Here is a 26466-nt window from a genome sequence, read left to right as displayed (position 1 = left end):
CGGTCGAGCATCAGCCTGCATACCCTATTCATCAAATCCATAAACACCGCAGGCGCATTGGTGAGCCCAAATGGCATCACCACGAACTCGTAATGCCCATAACGAGTCCAAAACGAGGTCTTCTCCACGTCCTCCTCTCTCACTCTCACCTGATGATACCCCAACCTCAGATCAATCTTAGAGAACCAAGATGCACCCTGCAACTGATCAAAGAGGTCATCAATCTGCGGAAGGGGATAACAGTTCTTCACCGTTAACTTGTTCAACTACCGGTAATCAATGCACATCCGATGTGAACCATCCTTCTTCTTGATGAATAGAATCGACGCTCCCCATGGAGAACTACTTGGTCTGATGAACTGCTTGCTTAACAGCTCCTGCAGCTGAGATGACAACTCCTGCATCTCAGGCGGTGCCAAGCGGTACAATGCCTTGGAAATCGGGGCCACACCTGGCACAAGGTCAATCCTAAACATGACGTGCCTCTCGGGAGACACGCCGGGTGACTCCTCCGGAAATAAATCAGCAAACTCTCTGACAACTGGAACATCTAAAATTGAAATCTGATCTACAACTCAAGTTTCAACCACATAGGCCAAATAACCTGCACACTCGTGCTGAATATACTGACGAGCCCTGGCTGCCGAACAAAACCCTGAACCAGTTCTCCCCCACTTGGGGTTCGAACTACCACTTGCTGGCCCTCACAATCACTCATGGCACCAAACCTACTCAGCCAATCCATACCCACTATCACGCATACATCCCCCATTGGAATAGGGATCAGATCAATCGGATAAGGCACCCGAAGATCTCTAGCACACAACCCTGATATATCGCAGATGTAGAAATCCCGTGTTCGTTGGCGATAGAAACCCACAACGGACATTATAACTCCCTAATAGGCATATCAAACTCCCTACTTAATGATCGAGACACAAAAGACCTACTGGCACCCGAGTCAAACAACACAAGAGCAAGAAAAGAGTTCAGTAGGAACGTACCTGTCAGGGGAATAATATAAGTTTAACATAAAACATAATCAACAAATGTAACACCCATCAAATTCAAGCCAATTTAAAACTTTTTAAACAATTCAAAACCCATTAGTTATTACAAAATGTTTTCAAAATAGTTTAATATCAGAGTATCCCAGAAACCATAAATCCAAAACACGAGGATGTGTACGGTCACGCCTTCGCCTTGCCAAGTCATCTGAATCACCTAAAACAACAAACTGAAACCGTAAGCACGAAGCTTAGTGAGTTACCCCCCAAAATACCGATACACATACAGTCCACATAACCATGTCAGCAATATCATAACATAACAAACTGAACAGCATGCAATGGGTCCACAGATTTACAGACTGGATTACCCCTGGGCCCACAGTGTGAGTCTGGATTGCCTACTGGGCCCACAACTCACATCTGGATTGCCACCGAGCCCACAGTACGAGTTTAGATTGCCTACCGGGCCCACAGCTCGTATCTGGAATGCTCGTAGGGTATGTTGGCTACCGCACGGAGCAGTACAACCTCAACCCATCCCACATAACATGCCGACATGTAACAGATAAATGCACATACCAATAACCAATAATATCACAGGTAGTCCTACAAGCCTACCAACTAGCATATCCAACTAGCATGCATATCTAACACATACTTATCATAACAACTACTAGGATATCAATCCAATGGGCCGGCCTTGGTATCTTAGACCCCTTAGTATAGTGAGGATAACTCACCTGGCACTGCTGAAGTCCCGCAGATAAAACTCCAGCTGCTGGTTGACAGATCCCCGAATTGTCAACATCAAATAATACCCAATTAATAATTGGGTTCCAAGCCCAAGGTCCAACTCACACTACAAAAGCCTAAAAGTCAAATCATGGGCCAAAGCCCAACATATGGCCCAATTTTCCAAATTAGGCCCAGACCTCTACATGGTCTTTCCTTAAGGCCCATCCAATTATTCCATTCCAATTCCCATGGCCCAATATCACATAATCAGAAAGGCCCAATTATGGCCCATCTTTGGCCCAATTTTCCAAATTGGGCCCAAGTCTCTCACATGGGCCTTATCCCAAAGGCCATCTAATTATTTTGGTCTATTAACTTGTTTCTGGATAGCCCATCAATTGTCCAATCGCCAAAGCCCAATAGGAAACCCAACACAAGGCCCAAGTGAAATTAGGGTTTTCACATGAAATGACAATTAGGGCTAAGTGGTCCTACTTAACCCATTAAGGACTTAATCCATTAAGTCCATTACTGCTTTAGGTAAATTTGCCAATGATTATTAATTATTATTTAGGTTTAATAATTAATTCCAACGTGGGTCCCGATCAATCCCCAAAATTAGGGTTTCATGACATTAGGGTTTTCCAAACCCTAATTAGGGTTTCTAACCCAATACTAGCCTATTAGTCGATTAGTTGGGCTTTTAGGTCACTTTGGGCTTCATTGGGCCCATTGGGGTTCTATTGGGCCCACTAGGGTTTCATTGCGCTGATTCTGTCCAATCATCCTAAACGAGGTGCAAACATAATCAAAGCACAGCGCCACCCGACACGGCGGCCGGTGGCAACAGGAGGCGGCAGCCACCACCTCACGGTGGTGGTTACAAGTTTCTATTGATTACCGACACTATTACAATTTTACAAAGATACACAAGCACACACACTCACGTAACATAACACACACACACACACACCGCCACACTGTGGCGGCAGGTGGTGGTAGATGGTGGCAGCCACCATGGCTGGCGGCCATGGTGGTCCCTTTTTCATTTCCGGCCAACAAAACACGCACACATACACATTAACACGTCTTCTGTTGTGAAATAAACCCAGCCACCCACCTCGTGGCTATGGTAACACAAGAAGTCCGACAGTAGTGGCGGTCGACGGCAACAACTCCGTTATCGGCAGCAACCAACATGGCCGACCGCCATGGTGGTGTTTCGTGACTCCTCTTCGACATAAATCACATGCACTCGCGACATCATCACGAACCACGAACCACAGTGGTGGCTGACGGCGGCAAATGGCGTTGGCAACAGCTTCATGGTGGAACAGTCGCATGGCGGCGTCCACAAAGACGAAACCCATCATCAGCAGCTCGACCGGTCCTCCCACGATCGCAACGTTGGTCCCTGCAGTTTTCCCTGGTTACATACGATGTTCGACGACGGGCTAGAAGAAGCTAAGGCGGCTGAGAAGAAAGAGAAGGGGAAGGGCGGCGGTTTCTGGTGGTCGCTGTCGTCGGCGGTTGACGATGGCGTTCCAGCTTCGCCACGGTGGCAACACCGATGGTTGGTGCTCGAACTCGTCAAGGTGGCACCAGCCGGCGATGGGGATACAAGGTCGGCAACGGAGATTGTCCATCGTGAGGGTGACGGCCGGGAAAGGGGATGTATAAGGGTGACGGCCGATACTGTGTCTAGGGATAGGGTTGTTGACGGGCAATCAAACAGTAAATACCCGGCTCCATGAAAACATATAGAGAAAATGGCAGAACTGGTCCCTCCCATTTCAATCTCTTCAAAAAAACTCCAATAATTACCATTTAAACCCTGGCTACTGAAAATCCTTTCAACTTTGATCCGATATTTTACCAAATGGCCCCTCCATGACAATTTCTTTTCAGCTTAGGTCCAGAACTTACACTTTAGTCCCTGCTTTCATAAATACTTACATATTAAATCTAATTAATACCAAACACCCCTTTCCTTATTAAAATCTTTACAAATTGAGTCCCAAAGTTACAATTTAACCCTTGGAGATTCAAATCTTGTCATCTGGTTTCCCGAGACCAACTCCCAGCTAATTGTTATTTGATTTTGGGCTATAATAATATAAAATAATAATAATTATTATTTCTCGAGGCCCGGATTTATTATTTTAATTACCCTATTTTAAATGGGATGTTACAACTCTCCCCGACTTAATTTTGATTTCATCCTCGAAATCGTTTCTTTTCATCCCTTACAAACCAGTCAACTTGAACAACACGACCACAACTTACGAGCATAACCCCAGCCTTTCCAAGGCAACCGTAACCAACCCTCGCAGGGTTCTAAAACTTGAAAATAAACGAATCCCTTGCAATATAATCACATTTACTCAATCCGAATCTGTAGTCTCGAGATGGTCCGTCTCCTTGACAGACCGCCCACTCTGAATCATTGTCAATTTCTTTGCACTTAACTCCTAACTGGCTACTCAACTTCTGATAACCTGAGGTTCTCACCAGAAAGCATAACCACAAATCACACACTGCTACCTATAACTCTTTTCTTGACAAGAGATTAGGTACTCCTTCAAGAGAAATCGGTTTTGATAACCGATTCCCTGGGATATAATGAACAACGAGATGTAAACTGGGAGATAAACCCTTACAGGTTTGTTAATACAATGCTTCCTTTATCCTTAGGACCAACATACATATAATGACCGGCTCATAAGCACAAACACTCATACCTGGCCCAATCAGCCTCGGGCTGGAATACCAGGCATGCCCACGACGGGTCCAGTCATCCTCAGGATGGAATGCCCTCGTATCATGCACATGTTTGGCCCAATCAACCCTCGGGTTGGCATACCAAACACGTCAGGTCCAATCAATCATTGGGTCCGGTCATCCTCGAGATGGAATACCCTATATCAGTATACCACTATATACGAAACTCGGGTCTAAACTCATAACTTGAAGTTCAAGGACCTGCCCTTGTATTTCTCACAAATTCTTCTGATTCCTCCTGGCCGATTACGGCTCGCCCAAATCTCAACAATATGTCCATTCCGAAAGCGCTCAAAAATAGAAGAAATAGACTACTAAGATCACTAGGCCCACAACCTATGACTGGAATACCCCTACAAGGTGCTCATCATAGGTTTGGATTGCCTCTGAGCCCACAACATGAGTCTGGCATGCCCTAACTGGCCCTCAACTCATGACTGGAATGCTCCTGATAAACTATCAAGCTTGTGCAAAAGAAATACCTAACCAACGACCTTCACAACACCAACCAGCGCCACGATGCTGAAACCCCACCATGTACGATTCACTTATAGAGTAAGTTGTTATCCAAGCAAAATACTACAAACCTTGGTCGCACATGACCCTAAAATAGAATGATAGTCGAACTCTTGATCCAATTTCTTGCAGACTATAACCCAGACCTGATCAAGCACGTAAGCCGAACCAACCCTATTGCCACCTTGAATACCCACAAATACACACGAGAATCACTACCATGCACAAAATTTGGAATTCCTATCTCCATATTTACTCGCCACAGGCCCATACTCGATCGAGACTGATCCGATTCTACTAATACAGAACTAGTCTGAGAAGACTTCCACGATTATCCCGAAGGTTACCAAAATCTGAGTTCGATACGAATCAAATTTCTATTCCATCTTCGAGGGGAAACATACTCCAATGACTTAGGGAACATAAGCACACTGCATAAGGGAATTAATGACGCGTTCCTAGCTTCTCAACTATCGTCTCTTGAATTCCTTGGAGAATTTCCGCTCCCTGAGAGGTTCACCGATTAACGCCTGTCCGGCCAATCTGGAAACCATAATCTGATCAGCAACAAACAAAACCTTCAATGACTGACGCTCAACCTGAGAATTCCCAATTCTCCCCCACTTAGAACACTAATCACCACCCACTGGTGTGAAATCGAAACATAACTTAACCAACAGTCCCCGATGCTTGAATGATCCCACACCCAAATCTTAAAGACCAAAAGATAGATGCTCCAACTAATATGTCAGCAGCAAGCTATTTCCATTGGCGCTTCCATCCGCCAATCGATAACGATCACTACAACCGCTGAATCCTGACAATGTTGAATACCCATCTTGTGGGGCCCTATCCGCAGGCCTCCCACATAATACCCATCTTCCCAAAGTGCTCCAAACAAATCTCTCGCTCTCGGGCTCTAGAAATGATATCATTCAGGGTCTCGCACACTGACTCACTCAGTAGCTCAATCGTACTCATCTGAACTGCAGTAGCTGAAGCAACCCCTGCCCTAAACCGACTACAACAACTCCCAAGACATAGTATCAAATCCCGAAAGTGAAATAGATCGCACAAACCATCCTTATTGTCCGCTGCAAGAGATCCAAGGCGAATCAGATCTTAGCTCCTTCGGGTCAGAACGGAAATCACATACGCCTCATAAGATACTCATGCCACATCGACCCACCTACGCTCACCAGCGCTGAGATACTGTCGTCAACTCCTGCGACTAACTGACCCCGAGCTGGAACACCACCTGATCCTGGGGTCACATGCCTGTTCACTCCTTCGAGCTCGAAAACTGAAAGGGCATAATCCTTGCCCTAGAAAACAACATTCCTATCCATCTATTATCCATTCTACTTCCAGCTACAAAACTCTAACTGATCATAATCATCACTCCCTTTCGGAGTCCCTGCGACTCGAATCCCGGTCTCGAACAAAACCCTCGAAGCCTCAAATCAGGAAACTCATATACCAACTTCTCCCACTCAACCCGCGGAATGCAACGAGTACGGAACATTTCCCTGATCCCAAGTAACCGCAGCTCTCTGCTCATCAGAATACGTCCCAATAACAAGTCCCGGTACCGGAAAGCACGACCAGCTCCTTCCCCTGCCGCCGTTACAGCTGTTGTAGCTGTAGCGACAACCGTCTTGGCAATGGCTGTGTAGCGCTCATCGAAATACTTCAACAATGGTGGTCTTGATAGACCCAAACATCTCCGGCAACTGTCTCTGAACAACCTCGACCACCTCCTCCCGGATGATCTCACTGACACGATCCTTTAACAATACTGGCCTATCCTGGCTGCCAACTCCCGATCCTGACCCGGATCTGGTCTCAAGACATCTCGTAACCATCATTCTGATAATACACTAGAAAGATCTCTAATAACCCATATGCTAACAGGGAACCAACTCCCAACCAACTCTAGGGGTAGTGACGTCCTTGCTACGCGAATGGGTCCTGTGCTTTTAGTAGTACGGGCCCATACTACCTTCCACACCTACCCATATTTGTCTCAAGTATCACCACAACACCCTAACAATGTACATAAACATAGCGAGCGCTCAATCCTCACTCCTAGAGGAATGCTAAATATCTCATAACTGGCCTACTAGCCTTACACAACCCACCCATCCATGAAACTTCCACCAACCCTGCAACACTAGTGTATGCTAGCCATACATAACGCTGGACCCTATAGACTTTCGAATATATGATCCTACCCTAAACCCCCAATCAAACAAGAATAGAACATAAGGCCTAACCAAACATTCTCAGGCTATAAGATCTTAAATATGTATAACCATGATGCATACACTAAGCAACTACAGTAATGATGTTAATCTCATATAAGTAAAACCCTAGGCTAGCAGGCATCATGTAATCAGGAAATTTTATCATGCAATTCCTGAAGATCCCTAGCCTAGTACTAGCATGCTATTCTAACACATCACATTATCAAATAACCGTATGGTATTTTGGGGTCTACTTATTGGCTCCGGCTGATCGTACACCCAGCATCCTCCTTTGATATTTTGAAAACCTTTTTGAAAATTGTTTTAGAAACCTTTCTGAAATTCATTTTAAAAACCTTTTCCTTAGTTTGAGACTGGATTCACACAAGTGTTCCTCCAATTCACTCAAACCAAGGCTCTGATACCAACTTGTAACACCCGTAAAATTCAAGCCAATTTAAAACTTTTTAAACAATTCAAAACCCATTAGTTATTAAAAAATGTTTTCAAAATAGTTTAATATCAGAGTATCCCAGAAACCATAAATCCAAAACACGAGGATGTGTACGGTCACGCCTTCGCCTTGCCAAGTCATCTGAATCACCTGAAACAACAAACTGAAACCGTAAGCACGAAGCTTAGTGAGTTACCCCCCAAAATACCGATACACATACAGTCCACATAACCATGTCAGCAATATCATAACATAACAAACTGAACAGCATGCAATGGGTCCACAGATTTACAGACTGGATTACCCCTGGGCCCACAGTGTGAGTCTGGATTGCCTACTGGGCCCACAACTCACATCTGGATTGCCACCGAGCCCACAGTACGAGTTTAGATTGCCTACCGGGCCCACAGCTCGTATCTGGAATGCTCGTAGGGTTTGTTGGCTACCGCACGGAGCAGTACAACCTCAACCCATCCTACATAACATGTCGACATGTAACAGATAAATGCACATACCAATAATCAATAATATCACAGGTAGTCCTACAGGCCTACCAAATAGCATATCCAACTAGCATGCATATCTAACACATACTTATCATAACAACTACTAGGATATCAATTCGATGGGACGGCCTTGGTGCCTTAGACCCCTTAGTATGGTGATGATAACTCACCTGGCACTGCTGAAGTCCCGCAGATAAAACTCCAGCTGCTGGTTGACAGATCCCCGAACTGTCAACATCAAACAATACCCAATTAATAATTGGGTTCCAAGCCCAAGGTCCAACTCACACTACAAAAGCCCAAAAGTCAAATCATAGGCCAAAGCCCAACATATGGCCCAATTTTCCAAATTGGGCCTAGACCTCTACATGGTCTTTCCTTAAGGCCCATCCAATTATTCCAATCCAATTCCCATGGCCCAATATCACATAATCATAAAGGCCCAATTATGGCCCATCTTTGGCCTAATTTTCCAAATTGGGCCCAAGTCTCTCACGTGGGCCTTATCCTAAAGCCCATCTAATTATTTTGGTCTATTAACTTGTTCCTGGATAGCCCATCAATAGTCCAATCGCCAAAGCCCAATAGGAAAACCCAACACAAGGCCCAAGTGAAATTAGGGTTTTCAAATGAAAATGACAATTAGGACTAAGTGGTCCTACTTAAACCATTAAGGACTTAATCCATTAATTCATTACTGCTTTAGGTTAATTTGCCAATGATTATTAATTATTATTTAGGTTTAATAATTAATTCCAACGTGGGTCCCGATCAATCCCCAAAATTAGGGTTTCATGAGATTAGGGTTTTCCAAACCCTAATTAGGGTTTCCAACCCAATACTAGCCTATTAGTCAATTGGTTGGGCTTTTAGGTCACTTTGGGCTTCATTGGGCCCATTGGGGTTCTATTGGGCCCATTAGGGTTTCATTGAGCCCATTCTGTCCAATCATCCTAAACGAGGTCCAAACGCAATCAAAGCACACCGCCACCCGACACGGCAGCCGGTGGCGACAGGAGGCGGCAGCCACCACCTCATGGTGGTGGTTACAAGTTTCTATTGATTACCGACTCTATTAAAATTTTACAAATATACACAAACACACACACTCACATAACATAACACACACACACACACACCGCCGCACTGTGGCGGCAGGTGGTGGTAGATGGTGGAGGCCACCATGGCTGGCGGCCATGGTGGTCCCTTTTTCATTTCCGGCCAACAAAACACGCACACACACACACAGTAACACGTCTTCTGTTGCGAAATAAACCCAGCCACCCACCTGGTGGCGATGGTACCACAAGAAGTCCGACAGTAGTGGCGGTCGACGGCAACATCTCCATTATCGGCAGCAACCACCATGGCCGACCGCCATGGTGGTGTTTCGTGACTCCTCTTCAACATAAACCAAACACACTCGCGACCTCATCACGAACCACGAACCACAGCGGTGGCTGACGGCGGCAAATGGCGTTGGCAGCAGCTTCATAGTGGAACAGTCGCATGGCGGCGTCCACAAAGACGAAACCCATCATCAGCAGCTCGACCGGTCCTCCCACGACCGCAACGTCGGTCCTTGCGGTTTTCCCTGGTTACATACGATGTTCGACGACGGGCTAGAAGAAGCTAAGGTGTCTGAGAAGAAAGAGAAGGGGAAGGGCGGTAGTTTCTAGTGGTCGCTGTTGTCGGCGGTTGACAATGGCGTTCCAGCTTCGGCACGGTGGCAACGCCGGTGGTTGGTGCTCGAACTCGTCAAGGTGGCAGCAGCCGGCGATAGGGATACAAGGTCGGCAACGGAGATTGCCCATCGTGAGGGTGACGGCTGGGAAAGGGGAGCTATAAGGGTGGCGGCCGATCTGTGACTAGGGTTAGGGTTGTTGACGGGCAATCAAATAGTAAAATACCCGACTCCATGCAAACATATAGAGAAAATGACAGAACTGGTCCCTCCCATTCCAATCTCTTCAAACAAAGTCCAATAATTACCATTTAAACCCTGGCTACTGAAAATCCTTTCAACTTTGATCCGATATTTTACCAAATGGCCCCTCCATGACAATTTCTTTTCAGCTTAGGTCCAGAATTTACTCTTTAGTCCCTGCTTTCATAAATACTTACATATTAAATCCAATTAATACCAAACAACCCTTTCTTTATGGAAATATTTACAAATTGAGTCCCAAAGTTACAATTTAACCCTTGGAGATTCAAATCTTGTCATTTGGTTTCCCGAAACCAACTCCCAGCTAATTGTTATTTGATTTTGGGCTATAATAATATAAAATAATTATTATTATTATTTCTCGGGGTCCCCGGTTTATTATTTTAATTACCCTATTTTAAATGGGATGTTACAACAAAATAATAAATAGAAACATTCCAGTCACAATATCTGGAGCTACTCTGGCCTCCTCGGCAGTGAGCTGAAAAGCGCGAACTCAAGACCTTGGGGCTGCACCCTGCCCTGACTCCTATCTATGATCCTCAAAGTAGCCAGCGCTGGGGCCTGCACCGGCCTAGCAGCAAGCAAGGGGAACTGGGCCTTCATATGGCCCACCTGATCACAATGATAACAAAGTCTGATGCAAGAAGTTGGAGCCTGCTGCCGACAGTCCCTCACAATGTGACCCTACTTGCCACATTTGTGGCATCTCGAAGAAGATCGACAATATCCATCATGAACCTTGCCACACTTTCCGCAAGTGCAGCCTCTATGACTCCCACATCTAGTATCAGCGGCCCTGAACCGTTTCAGCGTAGGATGCGACTGTGCTGGCGCCGATCTCTACTCCCTCGACTGGAGCTCCATCTCAATCTCACGCCCCCTAGCAGCCTCTTGCAACTCCAACAATTAACCATAATGTTTCTTGGATACGAACTGCCTGATATCCGTCTTGATCATGCTCAAGTAACGGGTCATCTGAGCTTTCTCAGAAGCAGCAAACTCATGACAAAACATGGCCCTCTCTGTGAACATCTTGGTGATCTCCGTCATCGACTCCGTCGCCTGTATCAAGTCCAAATACTCCTGGGCTAACATCTCACGCTCCACCATCGGAACATATATAGAACGGAACATCTTCGAGAATTGCTCTCAAGTCACTGCAATCCTCTTTCTCTAGAGAATACGAGCTAGTAACAAGTCTCCACCAATCCTTCGCTCCGGACCTCAGAAGGTTCAGAGTGCACTTGACCTTCTGGTCAGCTGGGCAAGAGCAATTGAAGAAACAACTCTCAATGTCAGACAACCACCTCATGGCTATGATCGGATCCTAAACTCTGTCGAAAGTCGGGGGCTTCTTAGTGTCAAAGTCCCGATACTGGAAAACTCTCCCAGCACCAACCCAGCAGCGGCAACGGTTGCGGTGGCTGCATGAGCAGCAGCCTCAGACAACGCATCATAACGCTCATCAAAATACTCCACCATGGCGATCTTAATAGACCCGAACATCTTTGGTAATTGTGCTCGAAAGTGAGCAACAACCTCCTCCTGAAGGATCTCCATTGTCCTGTCCTCGGACACAACTGGCCCATCCTGGGTGCCAGCTCCCGATCCTGATCCGGATCCTTCCTAAAATCGTCTCGTCATCACCATATTGAAAAATAAACCTGGGGGATATCAGATAACACACATATCATATTAGGGGAACCAACTCCCATATTGAAAAATAAACCTGGGGGTTGTGACTTCCCTGTTACACGTACGGGTCCTGTGATTTTAGTAGTACGGGCCCATACTACCTTCCACACTTACCTGTATTTGTCTCAGAGGATCATCACAACAACCCTAACAATACACACTCGTATACATATACACTCAATCCTCACTCCCTAGATGAAGGCTAAACATCACGAAACTGGCCAGCTGACCCCACACAACTCATCCATGAAACTTCCACCAACCCTGCAACACTTGTGTATGCTAATCATACATAACACTGGACCCTATAGACAGTCGAATATCTGATCCTACACTAATCCCTTCATCAAAGACGAACATGAAATAAGGCGAAACCAAAAATTCTAGGCTATAGAATCTTAGTTATGTATAACTATGATGCATACACTAAGCAACTACATCAATGATGTCAGTTTTATATAAGGAAAAAACCTAGGCTATTAGGCATCATATAATCAAACAATTCTATCATGCAATTCCTGAAGATCCCTAGCCTATCACTAGCATGTTTTTCTAATATATCATAAGATCAAATAACAGTGTGGTAGTTTTGGGTCTACTTACAGGCTCCGACTGATCGCATACATCGCATCCTCTTTGATTATTTTGAAAACAATTTGAAAATCTTTAAAAAAAATCTTTTTCCCTTAGTTTGAGACTGGATTCGCACTAGTGTTCCTCTACTTCACTCAAACCAAGGCTCTGATACCAACTTGTAACATCCATAAAAATCATGATAAATTTAAACTTTTTAAAACCATCCCAATTCATAAATTGTTTACAAACATAGTTTTTAAAACATTTCAACATCAGAGTTTCCCAAAATCATAAGTTAAAACATCAGGATGTTTGCGGTCATGCCTTCGCCTTCTCGCGGTTGTCTGAAGTACCTGAAACATAACCCAAAACTGTAAGCCAAGGCTTAGTAAGATCCCCCAAAGTACTAATACACAAGCAAATGACATATACAATAACAACATGTCGGGTCTGATCAACCATCGGCTTGGAATACCCCTGACCCTTCAACCATCGGGTTGGAATGCCAATACATTATGGGTCCAGTCAACCATCAAGTTGGAATACCCCAGGCCCCTTTACCATCTCGTCAGAATGCCAATACACAACGGGTCCTGTCATCCTCGGGATGGAATACCCTCGGGCCCACTCAACCATCGGGTTGGAATACCCCTGGTCTTTTGGCGTATGCACAGAGTAGTAAAGCCTCAACCACCAACCAAATATGTGCACATATACATAACAGAGAAACATATAATCAGCCAACAGACAAGAGACAGATCAACCGATCACTACGCATATCAACATGCTATATATCAGGATACCGATCTAACGATCACTACAACACTATAACATACATAATAGGATATCAAATCCAAAGGGTCGGCGTTGGTGCCTTCGACCCGCAAGTACAGTGAGGAAAACTCACCTCACAAACTGAACAGAAGCTGATGAGGTCCCGACTCCGAATCTCAGCTCTCTAACCGACACCTAATCCCACCAATGACCAATTTCCATCAAAATCCTAAAATACCTAAAATACCCTCAAGGCCAAACTTGGTCAAAGTCAAAGTCAACTGGTCAAACCTACTCAGTCAACTAAGTCAACCCAGCCGAGTCAACCCAACCGAGTCAACTCAACCGGATTGACCGAGTGCGAGTACGCGGGGCGTACTCCGAAGGTACGCTGAGCGTACTCCGAATCCTCGCAGTTGACCACCATCAGGGTGGTTGACCTTGTACGCAGGGCGTACTCCGAGTACGCAGGGCGTACCCTTGCATCCTTCAAAACTCAATAAGTTTTTAATGGCTTAAGCTCTTACGTCCATATTTCAGATCCAAGGCTAAAATACACTCTAGAATCATAAAGTTTCCAACTTTATGACTTTACATGCCCATTAAGTGCTTAACTCAAGGTATTAATCCATTAAGACCTTCTACAAGATGCATGGAGCAAAACTAACCATTAGGACTTCATTTTTATGACTTAGGACCCCTCCGAAGGTCCGAAAGGACAATTCAAAGCGTCAAGAACATGTCATGCTCAAGATAAGACATTTGGGACCAAAAAGTATCAATAAAACACCAATTTCTAGATCTACATGATTGAAAGATCAAGTTACAAGCTTTATACCTTTGAAGGGTTGCAAATGAAGAGTAAGTCCCAGATCCAAAGTATTTCTCTCTCCAAAGATGAGCTTGACTTCCTTCCTTTATTCTCCTAAGCACACAAACACACACTTTTAGGCTAGAAATGGCTTCTCAAGGAGAACTAGGGCTTCAAACATGAATGAGAGGGTGGAGGCTGATATGGTGAAGGGAAACGAGGCCATAAGGATGCTTAAATACTAGCCAAACCCTAAAAATTAGGGTTTCCTCTTTTAGCGAGTACGCCCAACGTACAATGATATACGCCCAACGTACTGGAGCGCGCCCTATTACGCTCAGCGTACACCACGTACGCACGACGTACTGCGAAGCCTCAAATTACCATAATGCCATTAAGGCCCTTTTTGCATACATTTCTTGAACTTTGAAACCAAATGCAATATAAATGAATTAAATGGTTGAAATTTGTGTTTGTCAAATATTTATATTGTAATATTTTTATGTTAGTTTTGGATCATAATAGATTATTGCTTAGAAACTTTTTAAATCATATCATGGTATAAGACATTAATCCTAGTAATGGACGGGTGTTAATAAATATAAAGGTAAATGTTAATAAAGAAAAATATAAAAATAATAATAATAATAATAATAAATCAATGTATATAATTGACATTAAAGTGTCAAGGTTAAACTAGAAGGACTAAAATGATGTTTTTTCATACTTAAAATAAAATAAAAGTTTATTATTTTGTTAATTATCCGTCGATAATCACCTACGGATTTCCGACGCCCACACTACCCGCCGCTTTTTGTCGGCATTCCGTCACCAAAATTTGGGTTTTTAAGTTTTTCAATAGGAGAATTGAAGAACTAAGATTTTGCAGTTGCAAAAATCACTATATCAAAGAAGATGACGATATTTATTTGTGTTATACGACTCTTAAAGTCGTGAAATCCTTAGGAGGCTTTAAAAATTCAGATCTATGATGATGACGACCACCATTGGCAAAGTGTACTGAAATCACACCATTTTACGAACTCGTATATACGACTAGGTGTGCATATGTGCTTGACTCATCCCTTGTCACTACTAAAGTCTTTAAAGGCCTAACATAAGAAAATGCTTATAAAAAACCAACTTATTTATTTCTTTATATTTTTTCAAAACATTAAGACATATTTCTATTATTATCCATTTTTACGTACGTGTGTGTGTATATATATATATATATATATATATATATATATATATATATATATATATATATAACTTAAGATGACATTTTATCAAAGCTCGGCGGTAAGTATAAACATTGGAGGGATGTCGAACTTTTTAGAACCTTGTTAAAAATACTCTCTTAGCCCCCAATGAACAATTAATTTGGAAGCAATTACTTGACTCATTTCTCTTAACGACTAGTAGAGCCGCACAAAAAGACCGGGGTGGGGGCCAAAAAAAGACAAAGATCGAACTGATATAAAATGAGACCAGAAAAAAGACCTACTCGAGACCCATCCGAGATCGGTCTGAAAAAAAGGTGGACCGTTCTGAAATTGGTCCTAAAAAAGACCGGACCATTCTGAAACCTACATAGGCCCGCTCTCAAAAAAGACCGGTAAACAAAGTTTGTTTATAAACATATAATTTTTGTGTTAATTATATAATTTTTAATCACAAATTATCTAATTCATTTATTTCTTTTTCTTTATTAAACTTAAGTGTAACAATTTTTGTGTTAATTATATATTTCTTAACGGGAAAACTCAAAACCGAAAAACATTAAAACCGAACAAAAAAGCCCGGAAATCAAAACGAAAGGAAAGATTAGACCGAGAAAACTAGACCTGAAATGACCGGTCTAATATCATCCGAAGTCGGTCTAAAGAAAACCGTTTCCATGACCGATCCTAAAATGATCGGAACGTTATAAAACCGATTTAAAACCGGTCCCCCAATATGGGCTAGTGCAAGTTTCAACACACTCTAGATTTTTCCACTAAAATTCAGCAGCCTCGATTATTAATTTCGGCGACCAAATTGTCATTCTGCATGGGGCCCATACTCCTGCTATTGGCCTGTAAGAAAGCTCTAAAACCCTCAGAAAATCAAATCAAACAAATTTCGATTATTCATTTCGGCGACCAAATTGTAAGCTCTGCATGGGACCCATACACTTGCTATTGGCCTATAAGAAAGCTCTAAAACCCTCAGAAAATCAAATCAAACAACTCTCTCTCTCTCTCTCTCTCTCTCTCTCTCTCTCTCTCTCTCTCTCTCTCTCTCTCTCTCTCTCTCTCTCTCTCTCTCTCTCTCTCTCTCTCTCTCTCTCTCTCATGGCTTCTTATGGTGCTTTGAAGGGTGCATTTCATTCGATAGATATAACTCAAGATCTTTACACTTCTTGTAGTTTGCTTAATCCATCATCCGACGCAATCATGAAGCTGAAAAAGAGAAAGGTTCTACATTTTTTTTGTTCATCTCTTGTTTGGAGTTGTTAATACACATACACATATACAAGTACCCGTATCTGTGTCATTGTGTGTACTGTGTACATACATATATAATATGATCTTACTGTTTCCTGTTTTACTAGTTTATGGGAATTGTAGCAGTAGCGAAGTTCAAGCCAAATGAACATGAAGAGATGAGAACAACGAATGGGAGTATGGGAACAACTCTCAAGTACTCTGGGGAGAAACCAAACACTCCGATTTTGGATACTATTAATTACCCGATCCATATTAAGAATCTTAATGTCGAGGTAAATTTCATAATGTTTTTTCAGGTTGTATTTTTGTCATAATGCTGGTGCGTTAGTGCACACATGTAAGGGATATTATGAAACCTGTTTAACAAAAATACTAAATAGATACACGAAGTTTTTGGCCACCCTTCCGTTTGCACACATTCATGAAATTATCAAGATATATAATATAACTTTCGTCTCATAGAAAAACATTTGTGAAACAAACATATATTTTGTCAAAAAATATAAAAAACTGTTATTTTTAGAAGAAGAAAAAACCTCAATCAAAAAGTTTCAAAAAACAACTATTTTTGAAATGTATATTTTCTGTCCGACAAAATAATACCATAAAGATTAAATTAACTGTCAAACAAAAAATATATATTGAGATAATATGATAATATTAAAATTAAGTAATTAAAAAAAAAAACTTTTGAATTTGGATCATAAATATAAAAAGCCTTCATATTCTATCCATGACCGATTAATGACGTGTTTATTAGGGCTTAATTGAATATATGATAAAATAAAAGGATTTATTAGAGATTGTTTTTTGTCAAATATGAAAATATCTTGGAAGGAAATTCAATTATTGCCTTAAAATCAAAGTCAAACTCAATTTGATTCCTATATATACTCATAAACCACGTTTTTTTTCTACGACGTGAAGATTGCAATCCTAAAAAGGGTCCCATTTATCATTCTGAAGGACACAAATTGTAATCAAAGTAAAAGTTATAAAAAAAATAAAAAACTATGTGATATTTTTGGTTAATAATATGCCATTACAGGAGCTTGAATATCTAGCTGATGAACTACGGGAAGAGATTGTATATACAGTGTCCAAAACAGGTGGTCACCTGAGTTCAAATTTGGGTGTCGTTGAATTAACTATCTCCCTCCATTATGTTTTTGACACCCCTGACGACAAGATCATTTGGGATGTTGGTCATCAGGTAATGAATCACAAGATTTACTCGCAATATTTACATTACAATATTATTTTCTTGAATAAAAAAGCGATACTCATTTTTATTATTTCCATATATAGTCGTATCCACATAAAATATTGACAGGAAGGAGATCGAAAATGGATTCTATCAGACAAACGTGTGGACTTGCAGGCTTCCCTAAGAGAGACGAGAGTTCGCATGATGCTTTTGGTGTTGGCCATAGCTCTACTAGCATTTCTGCTGGTTTAGGTAATATTCAATTTTTTTTTGAAACGCATATGTAAACTACTTTTAATTTCATATATGTCATACATTCGATCTTAGAAAGGAAAGGGAACAAAGAAAGGGAAACATCTAACCCTTTGGTATCATAAATCAGTATTTAGAAAAAAAAAAAAAAAAACAAAAACAAAAATATAAGCAGTGTTTTAATCGTGGCACAAAAAATTTGTACCTAATGCAAAATAACACGTTTAAATCAGTATTAGATTTATTTTGAGTTTTGTGGAAAAAATTAATTGGTTATTAATTTATAAGGCAACAGGGAGAGGTCTAGGTGCCAAGTTGAGGGCCTCTCTTCTTCCAGCCTTTCATTCTTCTTGATGGAGCGGAGGTGGAGGTCGATGAGCTCTATATCACTCCTCTCAGTCTAACATTAATTTTAAAAAAAAAAACACTTTGCGAAGCGAAGAGCTTCTTGTATTTTTTATTTATCATAAGTTTTTGTTTATTGAATTTCAATCATATTTTTTTTTGAAAACTTTTAATGTTCGTAATTGTGAGTCTAGTATTAATTATAATATATCCGGTAAATTTTTCATAGTTTTGAACAAAAAATAATTCAACTTATTTGAATTATGAGATTTGTTACGTTATAATCTTAAGAAATTAATCTCTGATTTTGAATTAGAATGGTAAACTGAAAGCTCCAATCTTTTTATCATCATATTTATTACTTTTCAAACTTAGAAGAAAGAAATACAATGTTGAACTTGTTATAGTTCAATAAAATATCTTTATTTAAAACCAAATGTTACAAAATAAAAAATAACATAATCAATATGCAGAAAACTAATTAATGAATCTTTTTAAAATGTCGTATTTACCATTAATTAGTTGTATGACACTAGTACAGAAAGCATTTGTTGATGCGGTTAAAATGATTAATTAGTGCGGTTATTGAATCGCATCAAAAAATGCTTTTATTTAATGGTGCGATTCTAAAACCGCCCCAAAAAATAGACAAAACCGCACCAACAAACCTGTCTTGGAAGAACACAAAACCACCCCAAAAGATAGCACAAAACAGCACTAAAAAATAGTTAGCCAAAATCGCACCAAAAAACCTTTCCAGATAGATTTCACAGTTTTTGCTGTAACCAAAACACATTCAAACATATAATATGTGATGTAAATTTCTAGATCTTCCTGTTTTGAATCTTTTTATTGTCAAGAAGGGTGACAATGATCTTCTCGGATTAACCGATGTTGAAAACCTAGAATGAGAGATCCAAAAAGGGCATCAAAAATTCATAAAAATTTTCAATCTCTCAAAGGAAGATTATGTTAGGAAGTATGTCGATACATAGAGAAGAACATTCAGAAACAAAACAAACCTGGTAAGTTCTTCCTTCTGTTACTTTTTTCCTTTGGATGAGCAGAAAAAAGTAAAAGGATGGTGTTTTACATGTTATGAGTACATGAAAGGAGGTTAGTAAAGAACCAAAGATATTGGTTACTCCATTGACACTGCAAAGAAAACAAGAAATAATTACAGATAAAAAAAATAAGAGACCCAGGCTTTCTACAACATCTAAGCCTTCTGTTGCAGCATAGATTAAGGTCGGTAATTTTGATAAACGTACCTGCAACAAATTCATGAATTAGGATAAATGTACCTGCAATAAATACTCAGGTTCCATTTACATTCATGGAAGACTGTGAGAGCGGAGGAATCAATGAACGAAATTAGGAGGGTTTATGATTTACCTGTTGCATAGAGTGAAGGAGAAGGAAGAAGACGACGTGAGAGTATTTTTTGGGACGAACACTGTGAATTGTGAAGGGTTTTTTTGGGTGAGAGATATAAGAGACCTAGTAAGCGGGAATGAAAAATTAGAACGAAATTTTGAGAGGGAATACCCAATTTCTTGGTAGCCGGAATGAAAATTTACCCAATTTTTTGGTGCGGTTTCCTTCGTTTAATTGGTGTAGTTTTAAAAAAATAGTGATTTAATGGTGCGTTTTACAAAAATTCGCACCAAAAAATTGTCTTTTAATAGTGCAGTTTTGGTCAATAGCATCAAGAAATGCGTTTTTAATTTCTTTTAATGCGGTTATATGAAAACCGCACCAACAAATACATTAAATGGTGCGGTTCTTTTGTTTATTGATGCGAAACTTATTTAATGATGCGGTTTTGTAACTGAACCGCACCAAAAAAGAAAATGTGATCGCACTATTAAATGAGTTTTGTACTAGTGTGCGGATTTGAAAATGAGTCCTTAAATAATTAAATTGAAACTATTTACAATTTTTCAAACAAAAAGTACTAACTTTTTAACAAGTCATCATCAGTTTGCAAAATAATTAAGACATCAATAATTAAATTAAATTAATTATAAAACAGGAATGGCTGTTGGTAGAGATTTGCTGGGCAAAAACAACCATGTAATTGCAGTGATCGGCGATGGAGCCATGACTGCAGGACAAGCATACGAAGCAATGAACAATGTTGGCTACACGAATTCCAATCTCATTATTGTCTTGAATGACAACCGCCAAGTCTCCCTCCCCACCGCTACTCTTAATGGTTCGGCAGCCCCTGTTGGGGCTCTCAGTCGGTGCCTCACAAAGCTGCAAACTAGCCGGAAGTTTCACCAACTTCGTGAAGTTGCAAAGGTGCAAGCTCTTTGTATCTTTCTTCTTGTTTATACATGTCAAATATCTTACATGCATTCATCCAATATATGCAAACTAGACTTCGACTAGAATGTTAGAAGACTAAAACTTAAATGCATGGTATTGTGATAAACAGGGAGTAACGACAAAACTGGGGGATAGAACACATGAAATTGCCGCAAAAATGGATTCTTGTATGAAAGGAATAGTGGGTGGTGAAGGAGCTTCCATGTTTGAAGATCTTGGGCTCAACTATGTTGGTCCAGTAGATGGACACAATCTTGAAGATCTTGTCTATGTTTTCAACAAGATTAAGTCCATACAAGATCCAGGACCTGTTCTCATCCATATTGTCACTGAAAAAGGCAAAGGCTACTATCCCGCTGAAATTGCGTCTGACAAAATGCATGGTATGTATGTATTTGTGTTTTATAACAAAACTAAAATATGAAAAGTGAACAATTGCTAATGTAATTTTTGTTATAGGTGTTGTGAAATTTGATACCCAAACGGGAAAACAAGTGAAAAATAAGGTTAAAACGCTCTCATATACACAATATTTTGCGGACTCATTGGTGGCTGAAGCAGAAAGAGATGATAAAATAATAGCTATTCATGCGGCTATGGGAGGAGGCACGGGGCTTAACACATTCAAAAAACAGTTTCCCATGAGGTGTTTTGATGTTGGTATCGCTGAGCAGCATGCTGTTACCTTCGCTGCAGGTTTAGCAACCGAAGGCCTCAAACCATTTTGTGCCATTTATTCATCTTTCTTACAAAGAGGTTATGATCAAGTAAGATCGATATCTTTGGCATTTTCTTAATAAGGGTGGTTTATTTTTTTATGAATCTTCGTTGTAACAATGTTTATATCGTGCAGGTAGTTCATGATGTGGATCTTCAGAAGCTTCCAGTGAGATTTGCTATTGATAGGGCGGGTTTGGTTGGAGCAGATGGTCCAACTCATTGTGGTTCATTCGATACAACTTTCATGGCTTGTTTACCAAACATGGTGGTGATGGCTCCTTCGTGTGAGTCTGAGCTCATGCACATGGTTGCCACAGCTGCTGCCATTGATGATAGTCCAAGTTGCTTTAGGTACCCGAGAGGCAATGGAATAGGTTCATTTCTCCCACTTAATAACAAAGGAACCCCTATTGAGGTACTTCAGTTTGAGTAATGAGATAACTTTTTGCCTTATATATGATCACCATAATTAGCTAATACTAATATATTGACTCGTAAATTTGAAAATAGGTTGGTAGGGGAAGAGTTCTTAAGGAAGGAAGTAGAGTGGCGTTATTGGGATATGGAACCATAGTACAAAGTTGTTTAGAAGCAAGAGAACTACTTCAAGAGATTGGTATCTCAGTGACTGTGGCAGATGCTCGATTTTGCAAGCCACTCGATGGAAATTTGATCAAGAAATTAGCAAGAGAACATGAGGTCATAATAACTATTGAAGAAGGAGCTATAGGAGGATTCAGTTCTCATGTTTCTCATTTCTTGGCCATGAATGGATTATTCGATGGAAATCTCAAGGTAATTGTTGTTAATTCGCTAATGATGACCTCCGACTTTTTATTACATAACAAAAAAGAGTTGTACTTATCTTGGTTTGCATTATCTTCAACTTGTTGTAGTGGAGGGCAATGATGTTACCCGATAGATATATTGAACATGGGGCACAAACTCACCAGCTTGAAGAGGTCGGTCTCACCCCAAAGCATATTGCAGCAACGGCTTTGTCGTTGATTGGCAAGAGCAACCAAATAACACATCTTTTTAATGTATAGTTGAAGTCCTTCCCTGATAGATTTTCATTAGTCTAGAGAGAATTAAGGTTAGCCTAAGGCAATAGTGTTGCCTGATTCTCTTTTGAGCACATACACATTGTTGCTAGCTATATAATAAATGTTGTGGATAGCAAATTATCATTTTCTCTTTATAATTGTATTAACAAACGATCAGCTGAAATCCTATCTTAAATTGGTCCAACAAAATATAATTTAGTTGTATTGTTGAAATGCCCTTTCATTTTGTAGTTGATTCATGTTTATCAACCAAGTGTTACGACTATGCATCGTATGTCAGATGTTGATCGCTTGAAGAAGTTCGCTTGCTGCCATAGGCGAATCCATGACAAAACTCAAGCCAAGGTCCTAGTATAAAACAAATAAATTAAATCAAATCTCAAAATACTGATTATCTTCTTGTCTAAAACTAATAACTCTAATCCAAAAATATTAAAAAATATATATTAAGTTATATGTTACTAAAAATTACTAACTACTCAAAAGAATAAATCAAATCTCAAAATAGTCTTTGAAAAACCCATAAAAATGAAAGAACACCGACTTTCCTCATGGGAATAATCTTTTGTTAGAACTACAACATGGAAACACAAACGAAATATATCAATAAAAAGATGATATAATTATATCACTATCTTTAAGGATAATTAGCAACCACTATCTTTCTTGTTGGTTTGTTGGGTTGAACGGATAATAACCTCCCTTGACTTCATCACTAAAGAAAAAGTTAATGATGAAGAAGGTCAAGGTGAAACATGTGATGAAGATGATGAAGATCTGTCAAAGTTTTCAGAACTGACATCTCAATCTACTCTCATTGTAAATCAATATAACAGTAAACATATAGATAAGAGATAGAGATAGGATGATCCATGTTTATATGATAGTGTTTATCTCTTATATGTAATATGTATGTATATAATGAATACAAAACCCTATTGGGAATTCACGACAGTTAACTCATTTTCACTTGGTATTAGAGCCACTCCTAGGGATCCGTCTTATCTTTATCTTCTTCCGGATTCTGACACTTTATCTCAGAATCGCCAACACCATGTCTGCCATTAACTCCTCTAAAACTGCCACTGCTATCTCCTGCAAGCTTACTCGAACCAATTTCCTGCTATGGAAGGCCCAAATCATACCCATACTATGAGGTGTCCAACTCTATGGATACCTCGATGGCACCACACCAAAACCCAGTGCGAAAATAACTTCTGGAATGATCACAGATGTCACAACTAGCATTTTTGGCTAGGAAATTCCATCCTCAGGTAAGCACGGAATATTGTGAGACTTGTGCTAACACATTAAAGTGTACATTATGGTTCCTAATGGACAATGTATTGTTATAATGCAAATCTATCCATGTATCTCAAATCTCTCCCAAATCTCTCTATGTATCTCAAATTTCTCCCAAATCTCTCCATGTATCTCAAATCTCTCCCAAATCTCTTTCAAATCTCTCTCAAATCTCCCTATGTAGTTTATCCTTAGTCAAAATCAACTCAAAATGACAGGAGGAAACTTAAAAGAGCAAACATAGTTCGAAACCCTTAGGAAGCTTCGGACCTCCTAAAGGAACCGAGCATTCTCGCACATAGGAACCTCTTGGCTCCGGAATTTATGTGCTTCGGAATTCAGCATGCCCCGGACAGTCTCGCTCTGGACATCTTCTGATCCGGAATAACTGACTTCAGAAAAGCCTCGCGCCACTCCGGAAAGCTTCGCATCATCGGTCCGGACATGTTGACTTCGCTTTTATCTTCGGAACTTCTGATCTAACTCCGGAATTTGGAGGATTGACCCCGGAATCCCACTCCGTAACTTGAGTAAAGCTTCGGAAGTTATGATTTGACTTCGGAACTTGAGAATTGCCTTCGGAACTCACCAAGAGACTTCGGAACTCATGCTTTGGCTCCAGAATTTACTATTTGACTCCGGAATTTAACATTGGACTCCGGATTTCGAACCATTACAGACCATTTCATCATTTTAACATATTATTTTAAAACGTAAGGTGTGAATAAGACAAAAGCCTTTGACTCTATGATGCGATATCTCAACAAGTTCCAAGGTGTTCACGGATAAACATGTAATATCCTCCAGATCTCCAAGCACATATCAAATTAACTTCCCTTCCTTTATTCAAAAGAAGAACTCCTTTCTACTAATCGTCACCCCTACCTCCTTTCACTCCCTGGAGAATTCATACCTTCTCAATAAATCCTTTCCTCAACCATTTAACAAACTCCTCTCAAGAACAAGTGGATTTTTCCAAAAATCCTTATCATCAAGGTGGTTCTTGGAAATTAGGTGAGCTATTTCGAAATCTCCTAGTATTCATATATATTATTTTGTTAAAATCATCTCATATACACACAAAGCCCTATTTTAACCTCCTGAGAATAATCTAGGCTTCAAGGAGTTCAACAAGGGCATTCTAGTGCTTAGAATCAAGATCTCTTCATTACACTTCAAAAACCCCACAAAACCAACTCAAGGTGAGCTTCATACCCATACCTTTTTCGAAGTTTTATTGTTTTTGGGTGGAGAATACGAGTCAAAGTCTTGTGTGAATCATGATCTATTTGCTTATTGTGTATTATGCCCCATTATATGTGCTTAAGTACGAAACTCCTTATAAATAGACCAAAAACTCGAGATTTTGGTTAAGTCTCAAGAGTTTGGATTATATTCCTCAAATCATGTTTAGAAACAAAAATCCGTATGTTACCAAGTATAAGCCACAAATTTTTATAACATCAACTATAAGGATTTGCTTCAAGATTAGCATAAACAAGTGTTGGACAATATATTTTGAAAGTGATTAAATTAGTGAAATAATAATGTTTTGGATCATTTTTGGCCAAACATAAATATAAGGGTTATCTTGGAACATTATGTCATACTCAAGACTTTTTACAAGATTAATAAACTATTAGTAATTATTTATAAAGATCCGATATAAATAATTTTATCAAGAAAAATGTACAAAAACAGGGTTTTCAAAATATTTGCATGTCATAAACTGTTGTCGTAAAACTTTCAGAAACATAAGTGATGATTTGTATGTCATAAAGCAGAAAACGCGTGTCATAACCTGCAGTCATAAATTTACACAAATTATAACTTGACACTTTTTCTTTTGACTAATATGGGCCTGAGCCGATAATTCATAAAAGGGAAGGACCATTTTTGCCAACTCCGATAATATTGGGTCATTTTGATAAATGTTCAAAATGGATTATTTTTCAACAAACAAAACAAAACGAAAATGAAGCACCCAGTCAACAAGCACAATTATAGTTATGAAACGAAAACGATATTTCTATTCAACGAGTACAAGTATCATTATTTATTTAATAAAGAATGGATCTCAGCGATTGCTCAAAAGGTTGTTGGTATTCTACTCAGACGAATCTCAAAAGTACCTAAATATAAAAATATTAGTGTACGTCTAAAGTCCTGTAAGGAGTTATAGCCAGAGTCTCCTGGAGGGAGAGCGGGAATTTGTGTATAAATGTATATGGGTTTGACACACCCCGCACCTTCGCTGTTCGCTACAGCTAGACCGGCCAGTCTAGGGTGACAAATGTCTTTAAACGAAACAAGGGCGCCTGAGAAACGCCAAAACAGGTCTCGGTCATATTAGTATGGTTATAACGACTCACTAGAATATGTCATTGAATCTAGAAATTTATGCAAGGAAAACCTCATAAATAAATTTTGGCACGTTGTGTTGACTGCCCTACGCATGGTAGTGATGGTCCACATTTGTTGTGTTGACCGTCCTTTTTCATTGCGCGGAATGTCCACAATCGCCATGTTTATTTCTTTCACCAAACAAGTATTAGGGTCTGAATACTACTATTTTACAAAGCAGAAAATATAGGATTTTCTGGGGAAAACGATTGTATACGATTTCGATAACGACAAACTAGAACGCACAATCAATTATGTCCGATAAGAAAAACAAGATCTACAACTT

At 40.2% G+C, this 26466-nt stretch overlaps 1 protein-coding gene and 1 long non-coding RNA gene across 3 annotated transcripts; one reads left to right on the top strand and one right to left on the bottom strand.

Annotated features, from left to right (window-relative positions):
* The first annotated feature begins 16393 nt into the window (after window positions 1-16393).
* On the top strand, window positions 16394-22650 carry LOC145125410 (putative 1-deoxy-D-xylulose-5-phosphate synthase 2, chloroplastic). Its single transcript, XM_079060870.1, has 10 exons — window positions 16394-16517; window positions 16655-16822; window positions 17599-17763; window positions 17859-18009; window positions 20390-20661; window positions 20798-21071; window positions 21148-21455; window positions 21542-21823; window positions 21919-22203; window positions 22305-22650. Exons 1-10 carry the CDS (start codon window positions 16395-16397, stop codon window positions 22455-22457), a joined length of 2181 nt encoding a protein of 726 aa, XP_078916996.1. The 5' UTR covers window position 16394; the 3' UTR covers window positions 22458-22650.
* LOC145125411 (uncharacterized) lies at window positions 18846-19871 on the bottom strand. 2 transcript variants are annotated; one of them, XR_013715980.1, is made up of 3 exons: window positions 19626-19869; window positions 19377-19509; window positions 18846-19256 (listed from the first exon to the last, which is right to left on the bottom strand). It is a non-coding gene; the product is annotated as an uncharacterized LOC145125411 (long non-coding RNA). The 2 variants fall into 2 exon arrangements; XR_013715979.1 differs by having other exon boundaries at window positions 19377-19871.
* Window positions 22651-26466: the final 3816 nt, after the last annotated feature.

Source organism: Lactuca virosa, chromosome 7 (genome assembly GCF_052849685.1).
Source record: "Lactuca virosa cultivar CGN04683 chromosome 7, Lactuca_virosa_CGN04683_v6, whole genome shotgun sequence".
NCBI lineage: Eukaryota > Viridiplantae > Streptophyta > Magnoliopsida > Asterales > Asteraceae > Lactuca > Lactuca virosa.
This window is presented reverse-complemented; position numbering and strand designations above follow the sequence as displayed.